Source organism: Onthophagus taurus, chromosome 6 (assembly GCF_036711975.1).
Source record: "Onthophagus taurus isolate NC chromosome 6, IU_Otau_3.0, whole genome shotgun sequence".
Taxonomy (NCBI): domain Eukaryota; kingdom Metazoa; phylum Arthropoda; class Insecta; order Coleoptera; family Scarabaeidae; genus Onthophagus; species Onthophagus taurus.
This window is the reverse complement of record NC_091971.1, coordinates 3905863-3924134: the sequence shown is the minus strand read 5'-3', so window position 1 is coordinate 3924134 and position 18272 is coordinate 3905863. Positions and strand designations below refer to the sequence as shown.

The 18272-nt window shown below is 33.7% G+C and overlaps 1 protein-coding gene across 14 annotated transcripts in view; it reads right to left on the bottom strand.

The window, feature by feature from the left end:
* Positions 1 to 18272, bottom strand: part of LOC111414968 (neural cadherin) — a 286762-nt gene that overhangs the window by 87131 nt on the left and 181359 nt on the right. The window contains exon 1 of one of the 14 annotated variants that reach the window (XM_023046432.2): positions 18104 to 18195. The exons of the other annotated variants lie outside the window; for them this stretch is intronic. Within the exon in view, the coding sequence (XP_022902200.1) occupies positions 18104 to 18155 (52 nt within the window). The 5' untranslated portion in view covers positions 18156 to 18195. Of the gene's footprint in view, positions 1 to 18103; positions 18196 to 18272 lie in introns of those variants that run through there. 14 annotated transcript variants of the gene reach the window in all.

Sequence of the window (18272 nt, the reverse complement as noted above, 5' to 3'; positions counted from 1 at the left end):
ATGCAAATTTATGTTTCCTGCCTTGTCGGGAAAGAGACCTATCACCAGAGCTTGTTTCCGAATTTCATGGCACTAGAAAAACGTGATAAATAGAGATAGATATAAAATGGGGACGGGCCGCGGGGGAAAATTAACTCGAAACGACTGCAACAACGACAAATAACGACGCATTTCGTTTTTGTGTATGAGCACGTACAAAAATTATTTGATAAATCGCTTTAAACTTTTTAGATATTGTAGCATACAAAATTTACATGCTGTACTACAAATGTATTTATAAAAGACGTACATCCCTTAGGCAAGATGAGTCTGCTTAAATACGAGGTCTATTCAAATGACTTTTGATGATACGAAACGCTTTAGGCAACTCGTTAAGTATGGAGATTTAAATTTTGTTTTAAAAAGTTATTTAGGTCACGTATATATAAATTCTTTTTTAAGTTATTTACATTATTGTGATTTATCCACATATAAATAATTATATGACTTTGATGCAAGATTGTGAATTTAAATTAGAACAAATATTAAAGTTTTCAAAGAGATACATACATCAATAACTTCGACAAAGACAAACTCACACGTTTCATTTGATCTTCTGCAAGCAGTATCTAGTCTTTTGCAAGTAGCTAGTCTTCTGTTAATAGCATCTAGTCTATCTATTCTGCCAGCAGTACGTATTCTTCTGCTAGCAGTATCTAGTTATCTGCCACCAATATCTAATCGTCTATAAGCAGTAAGTCTTCTGGTACCGATATCTAATTTTTTACCATCTCAAATGGTAAAAAAAAACCTCAAATACCTTTCTATGATCACTTGTACTTGCTTATGTATATATTTTCTGGCAGTTATATATGCTTAGTTAATCATTTAACTTTAATAATAAAATAAATCGTTGTATCATAATTGTTATTCCCGGCGCCTCCACCAAAAATAATCTTTAAAGATTCAAGTTTAACAAGAATGCAAATGGTCTATTTTGGGATCGTGTAAGTTCAATAAACGTCTTTTCAACGGTTACCCTAGCAGTTGTCTCGATTATTTCGAATCGTTCGGGTTGAAATGGAAGCTTGGGACCTATGGACGTTGGTCGCGTAATAAAATTAAAGACGCAGCGGTGTGCAAACCCCTCGAGGATACAACGGAACTGTCCGAGAATCTTAATGAGCAATTAGACTAAATTGTCCCTTTACCCCGAGGTCGATAGCTCCGTTGTGAGTACTTAAGGGGAAGTTCCCCACAGTTTGAGGAGACGATTCCCTGCAACAGATACCTACATACTCTCCACAGAGGGATTTTGTCTTGGATTTTTAAAAATTCTCGGATTTAAATTCGACCACTATAAATTAAGCGTAACCGAAATGTATGCATTTTTCGAATAGCTATAAATCAGGACGACGCATTTAACATCCAGAAAACCTGGGTTCCGGTATTTCGAGAGAGAATGCGTTTGCAAATCATAACGTATTCGTTCGTTCGAAATAGAGAGGGAGATGGGTTCAATCTTGCGTGAAAGATAAATTTGCGGATCTTTCCGCTGTCATATTTCACATATCTAGGACCGGCACCGAGAGACAAATTTAATCAATGGTCTTAATTCTTCGAACGGAGTTTTGAATTTTTGATCAATGGACGAGTCGACGAAAAAAGCTGCTAGGCCATAAATCTGTAAACTCGCTGTCGGGATGGGGTGAAAGAGTACAACACGGAAAAGAAGAAAAAAGCTTTGAAGTTGTCGCGGTATTGTATGACGACGATCTATCAAGCAACATCCACCCCCCAAAAAACATAACATAGGCGTCAGTTATAGCTGTAAGAAAGTTAACGTTAAAAAATGGACTTTGCAAACGGAAGCGACTTTTATTTTCTGGTTTTCTCTGTGTCGATCGATTTCCTTTTTAGATTCAAAGAAGCTTTGATATCAAAGAGATCAAAGATCGAATAAATGATGGTACAAAAATTTAATCGGACGGTAAATCTTCGATATAACGGAAGCTCAACTGAAAGTAGAACTAACATTATACCTAGAACTAAAAACATTTGGGTTTAGCTTAAACGGCTAAACTCGAATGATTCTAGTTCTAGGTCTTGTGTTAGTTCTAGTGACAGTGCAAGTGTTAAACTAGGACTAACACTATACCTAGTGTTGATTCTAGTGCAAGTGTTAGTTCTAGTTTTAGTAATTATTCAGCATTAGCTTGTTGTATATTTTTCAATGAACTAGAACTAGCACTAGACCTAGAATTAGAAAGTTTCGGATTTAGCCGACTTAAGAGACACACGGCTAAATTCCACAGCTAATAATTTTTCATATAACGGACATTTCCTTCCTCGTATAAGCCCTTTATATTAAGTTTTTGCTGTATATGTAGAAAAAGAATTTGCACAAAGAGGTATTGATCAGTTTGTTAAACTTGAGTTTTCTGCTTTTTAAGCAGAAACTATTGGGAGGAAAAACGTTAAAAAATTTAATTGGCTTTCAGAGAATGTTTATTTTCTCTGCTGGACGCGTTAGTAAATTTTAATTAAGGGAACGCTGCGACAGCTCACCACCAGTGGGTTGGGTTGGGTTTCGTTTTTTTTGGAAATAGTGAAATAGCAACTACATACCGCGACCAGTTTCGTCCAGTTCAACAATCGTGAATTTTCGAAAAGCTCAAAAAGATCGATAAATTGCGCGAAATTAAATTTCGTTTTTTATTAATAAATAAAGTTTCCTTTTTTTTAATTATATCCGCGTGACAATAAAACCTGCACCAACAGGTTTACGGCTTCGGTACAACTAAAATATTATTAGTAATTAAATTGCTTCGTATAGAGCGCAATTTGGGGGTAATAAATACTAATGGAGGCATTCGCAAAATTAGTACGGTACCAAACAGCGTTCACATATTTGTTGTCATTCCCCCCAGGGATTTATTTAAATTATTTTAACCGTTTTTTCTTGTGCGTTTTGGAATTTCGTTATTTTATTATGATCGTGTTTTGTAGTGAAAATGGAATTTTTAACAATCGTTTTGTTATTGTTACCCTGACTAGGTTTAAATAATTCATATTCTAATATTTAAAATATTTTTGATATAAACGTATATGTTTTGTCGTGGATAACATAAATACACATCAAATTCTCGCTGATTGTTTGTTATTCAGTTCGACAACTAGTTGCTGGTTGTGTATCAGAAAATTGTTAACCAACAAATATTGCGCTAACAATGCGTATTGTTGTTATATTTACTTTTTTGGGATGTCAAATTTATTTTAAAAATCGTCAATTTATATAAAAAAATTCTCATTAGTTTCTCGCAAAACTTGGTAATTTGGCAGTTAACCGTGTCGTAGTTATTAAAGAGACATCGACGTTGGCACGTGGCTTCTTCTGAACTTCGTCGAGCTTTCGCGAACGTCACCGTAGTGGATGTTGAAACGTTGGCCTGGATATAAAAGACAAAGAATTCCTCGTCAAAGTAAACAAGTCGCCGACGCACGGCAGTAATGAAGAATGATGTCGCCGTTGTAAAATATTCACGAGAAGAGTCACTTTATGAACACGCCGTTAGCTACAAACCCTACCCAACAGCAAAACCCTCCACAACGCGACCGCAGCATGTAAAATAACGTGTTTGGCCATCACGCACCGAGAAACATCCCATTTTGCCCAGACATTGTCTCTGCAAAGTGAATGCTATCTTCGAGATTAACTGCTAAATGCAAAACGACGGACAAGAATTTAGGTTATACCATGTATTTTACATATTCATCATAAGATACGATCTTTATTCTTGAATTATTATTATAAGCTCGATGAAGAGGAAAGAAAAGGAATCGAGTCACACGACATTTCCATTTCAATTGTAAAATAAGCTAATGCATTTTGCGGATGCCGACTAAAGCTAAAGGACAGATAAACTCGTGATTGATGAAACGGAACGCCTCTGAAATACAAACGGTGGCATTCTCCTAAAGCTTTTCTTAAAGGAGAGGTGGTCCGAACCGTGAAGAGATCCCGTTAGCTGGAACACTGTTTATCTTTTTTTTTGCTACTTACTTCCGAGGGAATCTAATTTTATTTCGACGAGACTAGAATTTTTATGCAATATAAAGAAAACTAATACGAGGATGGGAGTGTGTCCGTTATAGTCTAAAGTTCGTTATATCAAAAATTTTTAATTTACATTTTAGAGATTCATTCCAATTTAGCCGTACGTCTAGTGTTAGTTCTAGTTTTATAAGTACGAAGGCTTTTCTAGTTTTATACTAACGCTGTTACTAGAACTAATATTAGAGCATGAACCATTCCGGTTTAGCCGTATTAAGACACGTACGACTAAACCCGAATGTTTCTAGTTCTAGGTCTACTGTTAGTTCCACTTCTAGGTCTAGTGTGAGTTCTATTTTTAGTTCAATATACAGAGTGTCCCGAAACACAACGTCAAGCGGGCACCGGGTGAGAGGCCAACCCATACCTGTTCTAGTAAATATAAGCAAAAAATTCCATGTCTGTTAGTTAAGTGGTAATAGACATCTTTTTGAAAATGTTAAAAATCGTCCCGTACATCATATCTTTAGGTACTACGGTCAGAAATGCTCGCAATTTAATAGTGATTTTTTAATAATGTATTCCTTGTGAACCATGCTACTATAGAAATCACAAATCAAACAACAAAGTCGATAGTTTTGCAAAAAAACTATTAGTTTGATCGACTTTAGGTTAAAAGAATTTTTGTCTATTAAGTTTGATACACGATTTCTAAAGAAAGGAGTAGTACAACACCCTTGGCAAGTTATTTTAAAAGATGGCCTGTTTAGTCAAGTTTCCAAAATGGTACAACACTTTTTTTTGCATAAAAAATATTACTGCTTGTTTTTCTGCAAAAAACACGTTATTTTCGTATGCTATTAGTATTTCCTCCAAAATAATTTAGCAAGTTTCTTAGAAGATGTGCCACTCAATATCTACAGAAAAATGTGGTTTCAACAAGATGGCTGCCCAGCTCATTATGCATGTCCTGTACGGTATTGCATACAGAATAGCCAGAAAGATGGATTGGACGTCTTGGTACGATTACGTGGCCTCCTCATTCTCTGGGCATAAATCCCCTTGATTTTTTCTAGTTCTAGGTCTAGTGTTAGTTCTAGTTTTAGTTCAATGAAAATTATACAGCAATATAATGCTGAATAACAACTAAAACTAGAAGTAACACTAAGATTAGAACTAACACTAGATCTAGAACTAGAATCATTCGGGTTTAGCCGTCTTAAGAGACGTACGGCTAAACCCGAATGTTTCTAGTTCTAGGTCTAGTGTTACTTCTAGTTTTAGTTCAATGAAAATTATACAGCAATCTAATGCTGAATAACAACTAAAACTAGAACTAACACTAAGATTAGAACTAACACTAGATCTAGAACTAGAATCATTCGGGTTTAGCCGTCTTAAGAGACGTACGGCTAAACCCGAATGTTTCTAGTTCTAGGTCTAGTGTTAGTTCTAGTTTTAGTTCAATGAAAATTATACAGCAATCTAACCCCGAATAACAACTAAAACTAGAACTGACACTAACATTAGAACTAACACTAGATCTAGAACTAGAATCATTCGGGTTTAGCCGTCTTAAGAGACGTACGGCTAAACCTGAATGTTTCTAGTTCTAGGTCTAGTGTTACTTCTAGTTTTAGTTCAATGAAAATTATACAGCAATCTAACGCCGAATAACAATTAAAACTAGAACTGACACTAACATTAGAACTAACACTAGATCTAGAACTAGAATCATTCGGGTTTAGCCGTCTTAAGAGATGTTCGGCTAAACCCGAATGTTTCTAGTTCTAGGTCTAGTGTTAGTTCTAGTTTTAGTTCAATGAAAATTATACAGCAATCTAACGCTGAATAACAACTGAAACTAGAACTGACACTAACATTAGAACTAACACTAGATCTAGGACTAGAATCATTCGGGTATAGCCATCTTAAGAGATGTTCGGCTAAACCCGAATGTTTTTAGTTCTAGGTCTAGTGTTACTTCTAGTTTTAGTTCAATGAAAATTATACAGCAATCTAACGCCGAATAACAACTAAAACTAGAACTGACACTAACATTAGAACTAACACTAGATCTAGAACTAGAATCATTCGGGTTTAGCCGTCTTAAGAGACGTACGGCTAAACCTGAATGTTTCTAGTTCTAGGTCTAGTGTTACTTCTAGTTTTAGTTCAATGAAAATTATACAGCAATCTAACGCCGAATAACAATTAAAACTAGAACTGACACTAACATTAGAACTAACACTAGATCTAGAACTAGAATCATTCGGGTTTAGCCGTCTTAAGAGATGTTCGGCTAAACCCGAATGTTTCTAGTTCTAGGTCTAGTGTTAGTTCTAGTTTTAGTTCAATGAAAATTATACAGCAATCTAACGCTGAATAACAACTGAAACTAGAACTGACACTAACATTAGAACTAACACTAGATCTAGGACTAGAATCATTCGGGTATAGCCATCTTAAGAGATGTTCGGCTAAACCCGAATGTTTTTAGTTCTAGGTCTAGTGTTACTTCTAGTTTTAGTTCAATGAAAATTATACAGCAATCTAACGCCGAATAACAACTAAAACTAGAACTGACACTAACATTAGAACTAACACTAGATCTAGAACTAGAATCATTCGGGTTTAGCCGTCTTAAGAGACGTTCGGCTAAACCCGAATGTTTTTAGTTCTAGATCTAGTGTTAGTTCCATTTTTACTTCAAACGAGGTCCGTTGTTATATCGAGGTTTCACTGCATAGAGAAAATGTTACGTTTATTAGTAAAGAAACAAACAAAAAAGTCGTATTGATATGACACCTTTCTTTTGATGTATATTAATGTAACATTTTTCTTTGTGACACCGTTACATATTTATAATTCCGAGAACGCTTCGAGTTCTTTGTATCGAATAACTCGACTTCGAAATATTTTTCAATGGCGAACAAAATTGGCACCGTTGTCACGATCCGTATTCGATTTGTTGCGTCGTGGCGGACACGAAACGGTAATGAATAAAGGATCCAAGATGTCGTTATGTCTATTAACCTTCTTTTCCCGTCCGTTCCCATTACCCTCCATTACAGTTAACGTCCATTGCGTTCGTTTCGAAAATTTGTTTATGTAAAAGAAATTTATTTCCATCCTTAAACGTTTTTTTATGTAACAATAAGATTTTTGAATTTAAAAAGAATGAATTCTTCGATCGAAGTGCATAACACGTATCTGCGGAGTTTTCCTCGAAGATTTCGCCATCGGATTCAATTCTAAGCCCGAAGCGCGACGCGGAATTTTAAATCGCGAAAAGGGTGCTGCATGAGCAACGACAGTTCATGCATCAGCGATTTGGAACGTCGAGGTTAAAAATAAAGCGTAACAAGTGACCAGAAACGAGAAAGATGCTACAAGAATTCTTGGATGTTCCTCCTTAAGATACATATATGATGTTTTATACTTTATTATTTTTATTTAAATCTTATTATTATGTATTTTCGAAATCGATTCGTGTTATTAACTGGTAGTAGACGTTGGAGAGTAAATAGACTGTACAATACGGTACGTGTTCGACTAGTAATTAACCGGAGTGTAATTTGACCAAACGCTAAAGCGAATTATACTTCGAAACGACCTATCCTGTCACTGAGGCGTTGTTTTCCAATCCGACAGCAGGATAATGACGGTCTCTCGTAGTCAACCCCTCGAACCCAAACACTTTTTTTATTGCTTTTTAACTTTGTTTTATTACTGTGTCAATGTTTACAGTTTTTATTGGAGTTTGAAATAATAAGAGTAATCAAACTTTTTTCAGCTCATGTTGCTCATTCATATAGCAAAATCTAACCCTAGTAAGTGTTGCATGAATTCGTGATCTAATCAAATAAGGTGGTTATGAAGTTCATTACCTATCAATTCGTAATTTAGCAAGCAACGTCACTCTCTTAGACTATCAGATTTCGCGTGACTACCAATGATGGTTTCCTCTTATTGATTCAGAGACTGCAAAAGTTGTCTTACAAAAAACGTAACGGATGTGGATGAATCTCTATAATTGGCAGGTACCCTTATATCTAGACACTTAGAGAATGATGAAAGTAGTACTTTAATGCAAACTACCTTGGCTTTATACTCTCAACTGATAAAGATAAAAGGAAGTAAAGAATTCTAGTGTATATACCTTTTCTAATGCACTTTCTCCTCCTTTCTAATTTGTTTCGCACAGTTTTTGCAGTATTGGTAGTGTTACTTGAGGAAGCAAAATGAGTACTAATGGGAAAAGTGAAGCTAAATACGTTAATTTTGGACAAAATTAAGAAAACGAGGACGAAAAGAGTGGAAATACTGCCAAAAATGTTGCGGGCAGAAGGAAAGGAGTATTCTGGAAAGAAAAATAAGGTACAGAATGCAAAAAATAGTTATAACTGGTCATTGTTATTTTTAGTCTTACTTTGGCTTGTCTTGCGTTTCTATATTTGCCGAGTGGGGTAGTGCATTATCCTACATTAACAAAGAACCATTACTAATAAATCCTGCTTAAGACATCATATGCTCTTCTAGAATTTCTGCTATCTGTATATCGTAGAGATGTTAATGCACCTCTGTTAATCGGAACAAGATCCATGTATGAGTAAAAAGAAATTCATGCCTAAATCGAGGTGATCGAGTACATGTAGCATAATGTTCTTCTGTATACCTTATTTCGACCATATTTGCCATAAAGACAGATTCAGCCCTCATCCATAAACAACACATTTTGTCAATCGTCCACTACGTCTTTTGTGAGCTGCAGTAACCAAGCTGTTAAACCACTCTCCTTTAATCTTCGTCGAACTGTAAAAACCATGGTTGATGAGGTTGATAAAGGCTGCTTGGAGCATTTTTTTCATTCAATCTCTCAATGTAGAAATCATGACAAAGCAATCTTCTCTGGCTGTTGCTTTTCTTTTAGCACCTTTATCAGGCCGTTGATGAGTAGAAAGAAATCGTTGATGTTATTATTAACATTTTAAATGTTAATAAAAAAAAAATTGTAAAGTTTTCCCAACAAATTTAACCGAAAGAATTTGTACTGTTTTATTTCTAGACTGCATAATTAAGAAGTAGTTAAAGTGTTGAATTTTAAAGTTTAATGGGTTCCCTTAAGCCCCGCAAATCGATTTAGGGGACCCAGTAAATTACGCGGAAGGAACTAATTTGGTTTCTCCCCTTCCAAATTGTTAAATAACTTTTAGTAAATAGTGGGAAAAGGAAAAAATCAATCAATTAATTTAAATAACTTTCATAGATACCGAATAAACGATTGAATCGACAAGTAATTAATCATTCGTACAGAAAATACTATTAGTGGTGAACCTATTTCGATGTAACTCGTTATTACGACCATTAATACATATCTTTTCAATTAGCTACCGTCGCTTATCATCCATAACGAATTCTGAACCCATTCAATATCGGCGCCTACATTTAATTTTGATTAATTACTTAAAAAGTGTGGCATTATAAATTATTAATTAATTGTGACGAAATGTTAAAAAAAAAATAGAAGAAATAATCGTTTATCATTTGCGGACAGCAAACCGCCTGTAGCCTATTTTCACTAATGGAATTCGACCCTAATTGTTAGATTTATCGTCGCTAAGCGGGGGCGTAAAACCTCTCTCTGACCCAGGGGATCCTAATTGCTCCAAATTAAAAGTTTACGATGCGATGGCACCACCTCCCCCTCGCAAATTGCCGTCTGTTTTATGGACTCTAACTCGACACTTTCCCGGGAACAATTTTTCCAAATGTACAGAATGTAATGATCTATTTTAAAGAAAGTAAGAATTTACGATGTTCCAGAAGCACCATCTAATAAATCACGATCGTTTTATCAAGATTATATATAGGATAGTCGATGTTGAACACTTTATAAAGAAAAAGAATTGAAGATTGAAACGGTCGATGAGTTACCAGTCGAAAGATATTTTTTCTAAATTAAGGTCGCAAATGGATGGCATTTATCAAGGCGAACGTTGTAAAAACCGTAAATCGAATAAAAAATTTACGAAAAACATAAATAATTCGCCCTTTAGTAGGGCGGATGTGAAATGTGAATTTTCGCTCGTAAATATTTAGAGAGGCGGAGTGTGTATTTATCTGACTAGATATAGGGTTACTGATTACTCAACAACAAAAAATTAACAATTTTTTTTTCAGTAATCAATTGTAATGTTGACCCAAATTGGGGTACAAGGAAGTTCATCACTCCACTTTCGTGAGCTCTTTAGAGTGAAGTGACTCCAATCGTCTTGTCCATTATTCAAGGTTCGAGGGAGCACAATCACAGCGGCAATATTCTCGTTGGTAGGTACACACCGGAAAGTGGAAAACTATGGTAATATCTTCTGAATTATTTATCACAGGGGGTACACAACGAAGGTAAGTCTCAGAAGACACCTTAGCCGGAAGGCTGACGTTTCTTGCACTTTTCTACATCAAAGATACGAAACGTTCTGACTATTTGTGTCCTCATTTCGGAAAGGATGCCACCATAGGAAGTAATATCCTGCAGGGTACCGGTGATCGTAATGTATGCCCAGTGGAACCGCGTAACAGGACGTTCTGAAGGACTGCACGAGTAATGGGTATCCGTGAATTTATAGAGTGTGCTGTCCGGTTTAAAGTTCCAGCTGTAATTACACTTTCGACGATAATTCTCTACCGAGCGACGGATGTTGCGGATGCTCTTCAGTCGTTACCATTTTGCCTCATTTGTTATCTGTACGCGCAATCGAACTTGAGTTTATATACACGAAGTTGCAGATGTTTTCAATTTTAACGACCACGATACAACAACATCATTTTTATTCCTCATCAATACCTTAGTTATAGTTAGCTATTGATCTCATTTCATACACGACCCCAATATGTTCTCATTTTCAAATACACAGCAGTTGCTTTGTAATTAGAGAAGCCCTCGCTGTGTTACTACATTTACTACACGACTTTGCAATGTTCGCTGAAACAGCAAAAATAACGCATTATAATTATAACAAAAAAACTTTTAAATCAATATTTCTGCATCGCAAATCGTTTGCAAATCCTAACTTGAGTTGTTCATACGATTTGGCACGATCAATTTAAATTGGTAATCCGCAGACGTTCCAATTTGCGTTTATAATCAGAAATCTGGTTACGCCTATCCAATCGGAATATTTAATCGGGGATATTGAACCGTTTTCAGTTGGTCATCTTAAGGGGAAATGTATCTTCGGTGTGACTCACTTTTTGGCGAACTAATTTCTCGCCACATCGTCATAAATTTACCAAGAATAACTCGTTTTTGTAACCACCCATAAATAACTAAAATCACAACCAAGAAATCTTACTTTGTAAGTTATCTCCCTATTTTTTTTTTTTTTGAATGCGATAATTTAACTCGTTTCAACAAAATCGATTGGAAACTATAAATTTCATTAAACCCACCTGAACTATACGAACGAGTATGAAAACTTAAGATAGCACTTCATAGAACGTTTAAATTCGAAAACTTCTAGATTGTTTTCTCTCGCAAAAGTTGCGCCAACTTTGTCGCATAAGACTTCACATTCTACATCAAAAAATCATAAAAAAGAGGAGACACGCAGTGCCGCTTTATTGATAAAACGTCTTTGTCTTATCTTTTTGAAATTTGCGATGTAAAATTTCCACCGTGAATTAATATCAGTTTTCGCGGCCTTTAACAACGTTGAAATTCTTCATTGTTAAAAGTTTTAGCACGAAACGTTGGCAGCTCCAGCTTTTAAACATCGTGTAAAAATTGTATCTCACGAATTAAAATATGATATTGTGCTTTAAAATGCTTTTCATTTCATGCTGATATCTCAAATCGTCTTGAGATAGAATTTTAAATTAAATTTTTTAACTTAACCCCAATAACTATAGAGTTGCAATAAAAAAATCGTATCATCGAAAATTATAGGAACGAAGAAAATATTTTTGGTGTGTAAAAACTACATTAAATTTGCTATAAGATGGTTTTTAAGTCAGCTTGATATCTCAATTATTTCTTGAGATACGATTCTTTTTAAATTGGTGTTTATAAACATAATTCGTTACAAGTAGATATACAGAGATGAATTAAAAAAATCATATCATTGAAACTAATAGGAATAGAGAAATGATATTCTACAGAGTTAATAGTAGTTAAATTTGCTTTAAAATGCTTTATATTTCATGCTGATATCTCAAATCGTTCTTGAGATAGAATCTTTTAAATTACATTTTTCAACTTAACCTCAATAACTACAGAGTTGCAATAAAAAAGTCGTATCATCGAGAATTATATGAACGAAGAAAATATTTTTCGCGTGTTAAAACTACATTAAATTTGCTATAAGATGGTTTTTAAGTTAGCTTGATGTCTCAATTATTTCTTGAGATACGATTCTTTTTAAATTGGTGTTTATAAATATAACCCGTTACAAATGGATATACAGGGATGTATCAAAAAAATCATATTATTGAAAATAGTGGGAATAGAGATATGATATTCTGCACAGCTTAAATTTGCCTTCAAATGCTTTTAATTTCATGCTGATGTCTCAATCCGTTCTTGAGATAGAATCTTTTAAATTACATTTTTCATCTTAACCTCAATAACTACAGAGTTGCAATAAAAAAATCGTATCATCTAGAATTATAGCAACGAAGAAAATATTTTTCGCGTGTTAAAACTACACTAAATTTGCTCTAAGGTCGTTTTTAAGTCAGCTTGATATCTCAATTATTTCTTGAGATACGATTCTTTTTAAATTGGTCACCCGTTTAAACCTGTTACAAATGGATATACAGAGATGTATTAAAAAATTCATATCATTGAAAATAGTAGGAATAGAGAAATGATATTCTGCACAGCTTAAATTTGCCTTCAAATGCTTTTAATTTCATGCTGATGTCTCAATCCGTTCTTGAGATAGAATCTTTTAAATTACATTTTTCAACTTAACCTCAATAACTACAGAGTTGTAATAAAAAAGTCGTATCATCGAGAATTATAGGAACAAAGAAAATATTTTTCGCGTGTTAAAACTACATTAAATTTGCTATAAGATGGTTTTTAAGTCATCTTGATATTTCATTTCAGCAAATTAAGAACAAAACATCTACACATGATTACTTGGCAATTGCTGTATCGGTGACGTAAATTTGAGGTGAGCTCGTATTGATTATATAGAAGTGATTGATACCAAAATCTGTAATGGCTTTTAGTATGTTAAAGACGTTGACGAATATTAGTTAGGCAATATTAGTTGTTGAAGTTGCTTCATTTTAGTAGTTGATCGTTGTTCTCCTATTTTAGCACTAGATAATAAACTAAATTAATAAATTTCATTAATAACAATTTTATGATTCAACTTATTCAGTGGTAATACCCAAGATTTCTGTTATCTATCACTCCATTTCCATTTCCTAGCAAGATTTCAACTATTAATCATGTGTTTGTATATCCGAGAGAGTTGAAATGTAAGCCAGTCTGTCGAAGTTAGAAATTGTAGTTGTCTCCCTCGCACTAAAAGACGCCATCACAGGCCCCCATTAAACTTCCAAGATCTCCCACCCACTCACTTTTCTTGAATTCTAAAGTTCGAAATTGAAAAATCGCACCTCTCGTTGCAGATTGAATCGTTAAACTAACTTCCATAACGATTCCCGGAAAATTGTAGAAATTAAACGATTCGATTATTAGACGCAATAGAAATATAGAAGACGACGTCCTCGTTAAAGTTAAATTACAATTTTAGACGGCGACGAAGTACGATGTAAGTTCGGTCGGAATGTAAAGGCTAATAACGTCGTCGTGGGTGTAATAAAAAAGTTTCCGTTTTCCACTTTCGCGGCAAATAACAATTTTGTGGTTAAAATGGAAAGAAAAAAAAGTAATAAGAGGAAATCGGGGAAGTTGAAAAACGAAAACGATTTTCTTATAAAATTGTACGAATCTGTGTAAAAGATACAGTTTTAGTTCAATATCTTGACCCATTTTGTATATTATTATTTTTTCTATATCTAATTTCGAATTAACAGCTCAATTTGAAAGTTAAAACTCAATTTTCAAACTACGCGATGCTTAACAGCTGGACGTGCCGACGCTCGCCGCTAAAACTTTTAACAATGAAAAATTACAACGTGGTTAAAGGCCGCGAAAACGGATAGTAATTCACACTGGGAATTTTACATGGCAAATTTCAAAGAGATAAGACTTAACCGCAGTAACCACAGAGGTGAAGTAAAAAAATCGTATCGTAGAGATTTATAGGAACGAATGAAATATATATTTGCTATAAGATGGTTTTTAAGTCAGTTTGATATCTCAATTATTTCTTGAGATAGGATTCTTTTTAAATTGGTGTTTATAAACATAACCCGTTACAAGTGGATATACAGATATGAATTTAAAAAATCATATCATTGAAACTAGTAGGTATAGAGAAATGATATAGACTGTTAATATATTTGATGAGTTGAAACTTCATTAAATTCGCAATAAAATGGTTTTTGAATCATCTCGATATCTCAATTAGTTTTTGAAATATGATTGTTTCAAATTTGTCATAAGTGAATTGCAGAGATGTATTTAAAAATCATAACGTCGAAGTTTGTAGAAATGAAGAATTGATTTTTGGAACATTAAATATTAATTAAATTTGCTTCAAAATGGTTTTTATTTCATGGTGATATCTCAATTCGTTCTTAAGATACGAAGTTCTAAATTGCACATTTATCAACCTAGCCTAAAAACTACAAAGTTGACTTAAAAATTATGGTATCTTCGAGATTTATGGGAACGAAACAGATATATTTGGTGAGTTGAAACTTCATTAAATTTGCAATAAAATGGTTTTTGAATCATCTCGATATCTCAATTAGTTTTTAAAATATGATTGTTTCAAATTTGTCATAAGTGAATTGCAGAGATGTATTTAAAAATCATAACGTCGAAGTTTGTAGAAATGAAGAATTGATTTTTGGAACATTAAATATTAATTAAATTTGCTTCAAAATGGTTTTTATTTCATGGTGATATCTCAATTCGTTCTTAAGATACGAAGTTCTAAATTGCACATTTATCAACCTAGCCTAAAAACTACAAAGTTGACTTAAAAATTATGGTATCTTCGAGATTTATGGGAACGAAACAGATATATTTGGTGAGTTGAAACTTCATTAAATTTGCAATAAAATGGTTTTTGAATCATCTCGATATCTCAATTAGTTTTTGAGATATGATTGTTTCAAATTTCGTATGTATAGTCCTAACTTGTCATAAGTTAAAAAATCATAATGTCGAAGTTTGTAGAAATGAAGAATTGATTTTTGGAACATTAATTATCAATTAAATTTGCTTTAAAATGCTGTTTATTTCATGTTGATATCTCAAATAGTTCTTGAGATACAATCTTTTAAAATACATTTTTCAATTTAATTTCAATAACGATAGAGTTAAAGTAAAAAAATCGTATCATTGAGAATTATAGGAACGAAATAAATATTTTTGGTGTACTAAAACTACATTAAATTTGCTGTAAGATAGGTTTTAAATCATCTTGATATCTCACTGATTTCTTGAGATACGATTTTTTAAAATTGGTATTTATAAACATAAACCATTTTAAAACACCAATTTTAAAAAAATCGTATCTCAAGAATGAGTTGAAATATCGATATGAAATAAAAAACAATTTAAAGCAAATTTAATTAAGTATATAAAATATATTTTTTCTATTCCTATAATTTAAGACGATATGATTTTTTTAATGTATATTTGTTTTGATGGGCTAAGTTTATAAATACCCAATTTTAAAAAAATCATATCTCAAAGAGTAAATGAGATTTCAAGATGATTAAAAAACCGTTTTGTAACAGATTTAATAATAATTCTGTTTAGTTATTCACATTGAGTTGATAAAATGCAATTTATAACTTAGAAGATAAAAGGCATAAAATTGCTATTTGTTTTGTACTATAAACGGGTTGGATAATGACTTAATTAAAATCATATACGCTCATTGTGTGTTACCTGACGCATATATTAAATTGATGCATTTGATGTATTCTCTAATAGTGGTGCATTTTCCGTTGTTGATTTGCTAAACATCATTTGATGCACCAAAAATTCACCCGAAACAATATCCCGTGTTGAATAGCATGTATTTGCGACACATAGGTTAGTTAATACAAATTTATAGTACGTTTAATAATATATCTGTATATGATAAACATTGAAATGATTTATTTCATAAATATATTTATTTTTCATGAAGCCGAACGTATTAAATTTGAAAAATGTGTAATTATATAATTAAATACCGATTCACTTGAGTTATTTCGTTATTGTTTTAGTATTAATTAATAAATTATTCAATGGGTACGAATAACAAAAGTATAATAATGGATATGATGGGTTTCCATGAAACATTTGATTTTTTTTTGTTTTTCATTGGCTTTGAACGTTAACTCTCGGACGTAATTGTTATATTCGAGGGCGTTCATGCGTTCAAATTGTCAGGCTTACGATGTCGTTCAATATTGGGGCCATCAAAATCCACTATCCAATACAACAAAGGCACCAATTCTTTTTTTATTTACCCTTTTTTTCCAAAAAATTGTTCCATATACCATTAAACCGGAACGTTCGTTACACAGGGCCAATAGAAATGGACGGCCTATCCATTACGGATCGCCGTGCAATAAATCAAAAATTATCGGAAATACGTGATTTAACATATGCTCGAGCGCCCGGGATGGTATCGCAATTTATTATTGAATCGTCTGTTTTCGGGTCGGGCAGTTTTAGTGAAGGCGTTCAAAACGAATAACTTATTACACCGAAATTAATCGTTTAAACTTTTACAACAACAACGCGTATAAAGGCTGCTTTACGATACCACTATTACGGAGTTTATGGTATTTTTAAACAGAATGCATTAAAATAACCCCATAACGAAATGCGTTTAAAATTTTTTTTTTCCTATTGAGTCGCAATATGGTGTGGCCGTAAAGAAGAGCCATCTGCAGGTGCAGTGAGTGTGAAATTCGTGTGGAGACCGCCGCTCATTGTAGCGCACACAAAAAAAAAATAAACAAACGCTTAATCCGACGAAATTTCTACAGAATGGGACATGCTTAACCGTCAGCTGCACACTGCGGCAAAGCTCGTAAGTACACGGTAAACTGCAGCAGGGAAGCTTTGAGAACCTCCCACGAAAAAGCGTGCCTGTGTATAAGCTGAGTAAGCCATAAAACGCAACGAGCGATAGATGGTTTTGTGCACTTAAGATAATTATTTTAACCGCAACCGGTGTAAAGTATAAAGGATATTGTGTTTAGTCGAAATCGATTTTATTAATAGATCGAGTGCTGATGCTCTATTAACCCTGCCCATTATGGACCAAACAACCTAGAAGATTGATTGATGTCCGTTCTCAATTAGTGAGGGTATGACAGGAGCACGTCCTGTTGCAGGTACTTCCGATTTATCCCGTCAGCGATTTCGATATTTAACCCTAAAGATGAAATGATGAGGATAACGACCATAATTAGTTATTGACCTAAGCTGTTACTTAAATTGCAATAAAATTACTTAGTAAGTACTTTATACACAAATCGTGATTAAGCAAATAGTTTAAATTTCCATAGAATTATCTCATTAAGGTACGGTGTGGCTTGAGGTGTGTGAGTTTACCTGTCATTCCATTCCCACATCACGTTCTAACCACTAACTAACTGAACTGGAATATGGCAAACTTAATTACACGATAACACCAGTACGATCATTAATCATTTGACCGTTTCTAATAATATACACGTATATACATAACAATAATTTTTTTTACTAAAAGCAACAATCAATAGTTCTTTGTTAAAAACTATTTTCATAAGCGCATTTGCAGAAACAGCTTTAATTAAAAGTTGATCCAACTTTAGTCTTGTCATTATTGTTCAGGGCCTATTGTTTAGAGCTCTTTAGTAAAATCCGATTTGCATGTAAAATAATCCTCCGCGACTCTTTTATTAATTTTTGGATATATAGCTTTTTAATACCTAAATAAGTGCTGTTGGTTAACACCCAAAACACTTTTATAGGATCCACCATATCACCTTAGGGTTACATTCGCGCAAGATACGAAACGAAATTTCGCGCCCGCACTGAAATGAGGTGCTGCGCTCAGCACAACGAAGCATTTGGTAGACTGGCGCGTTGAGCTTTCGA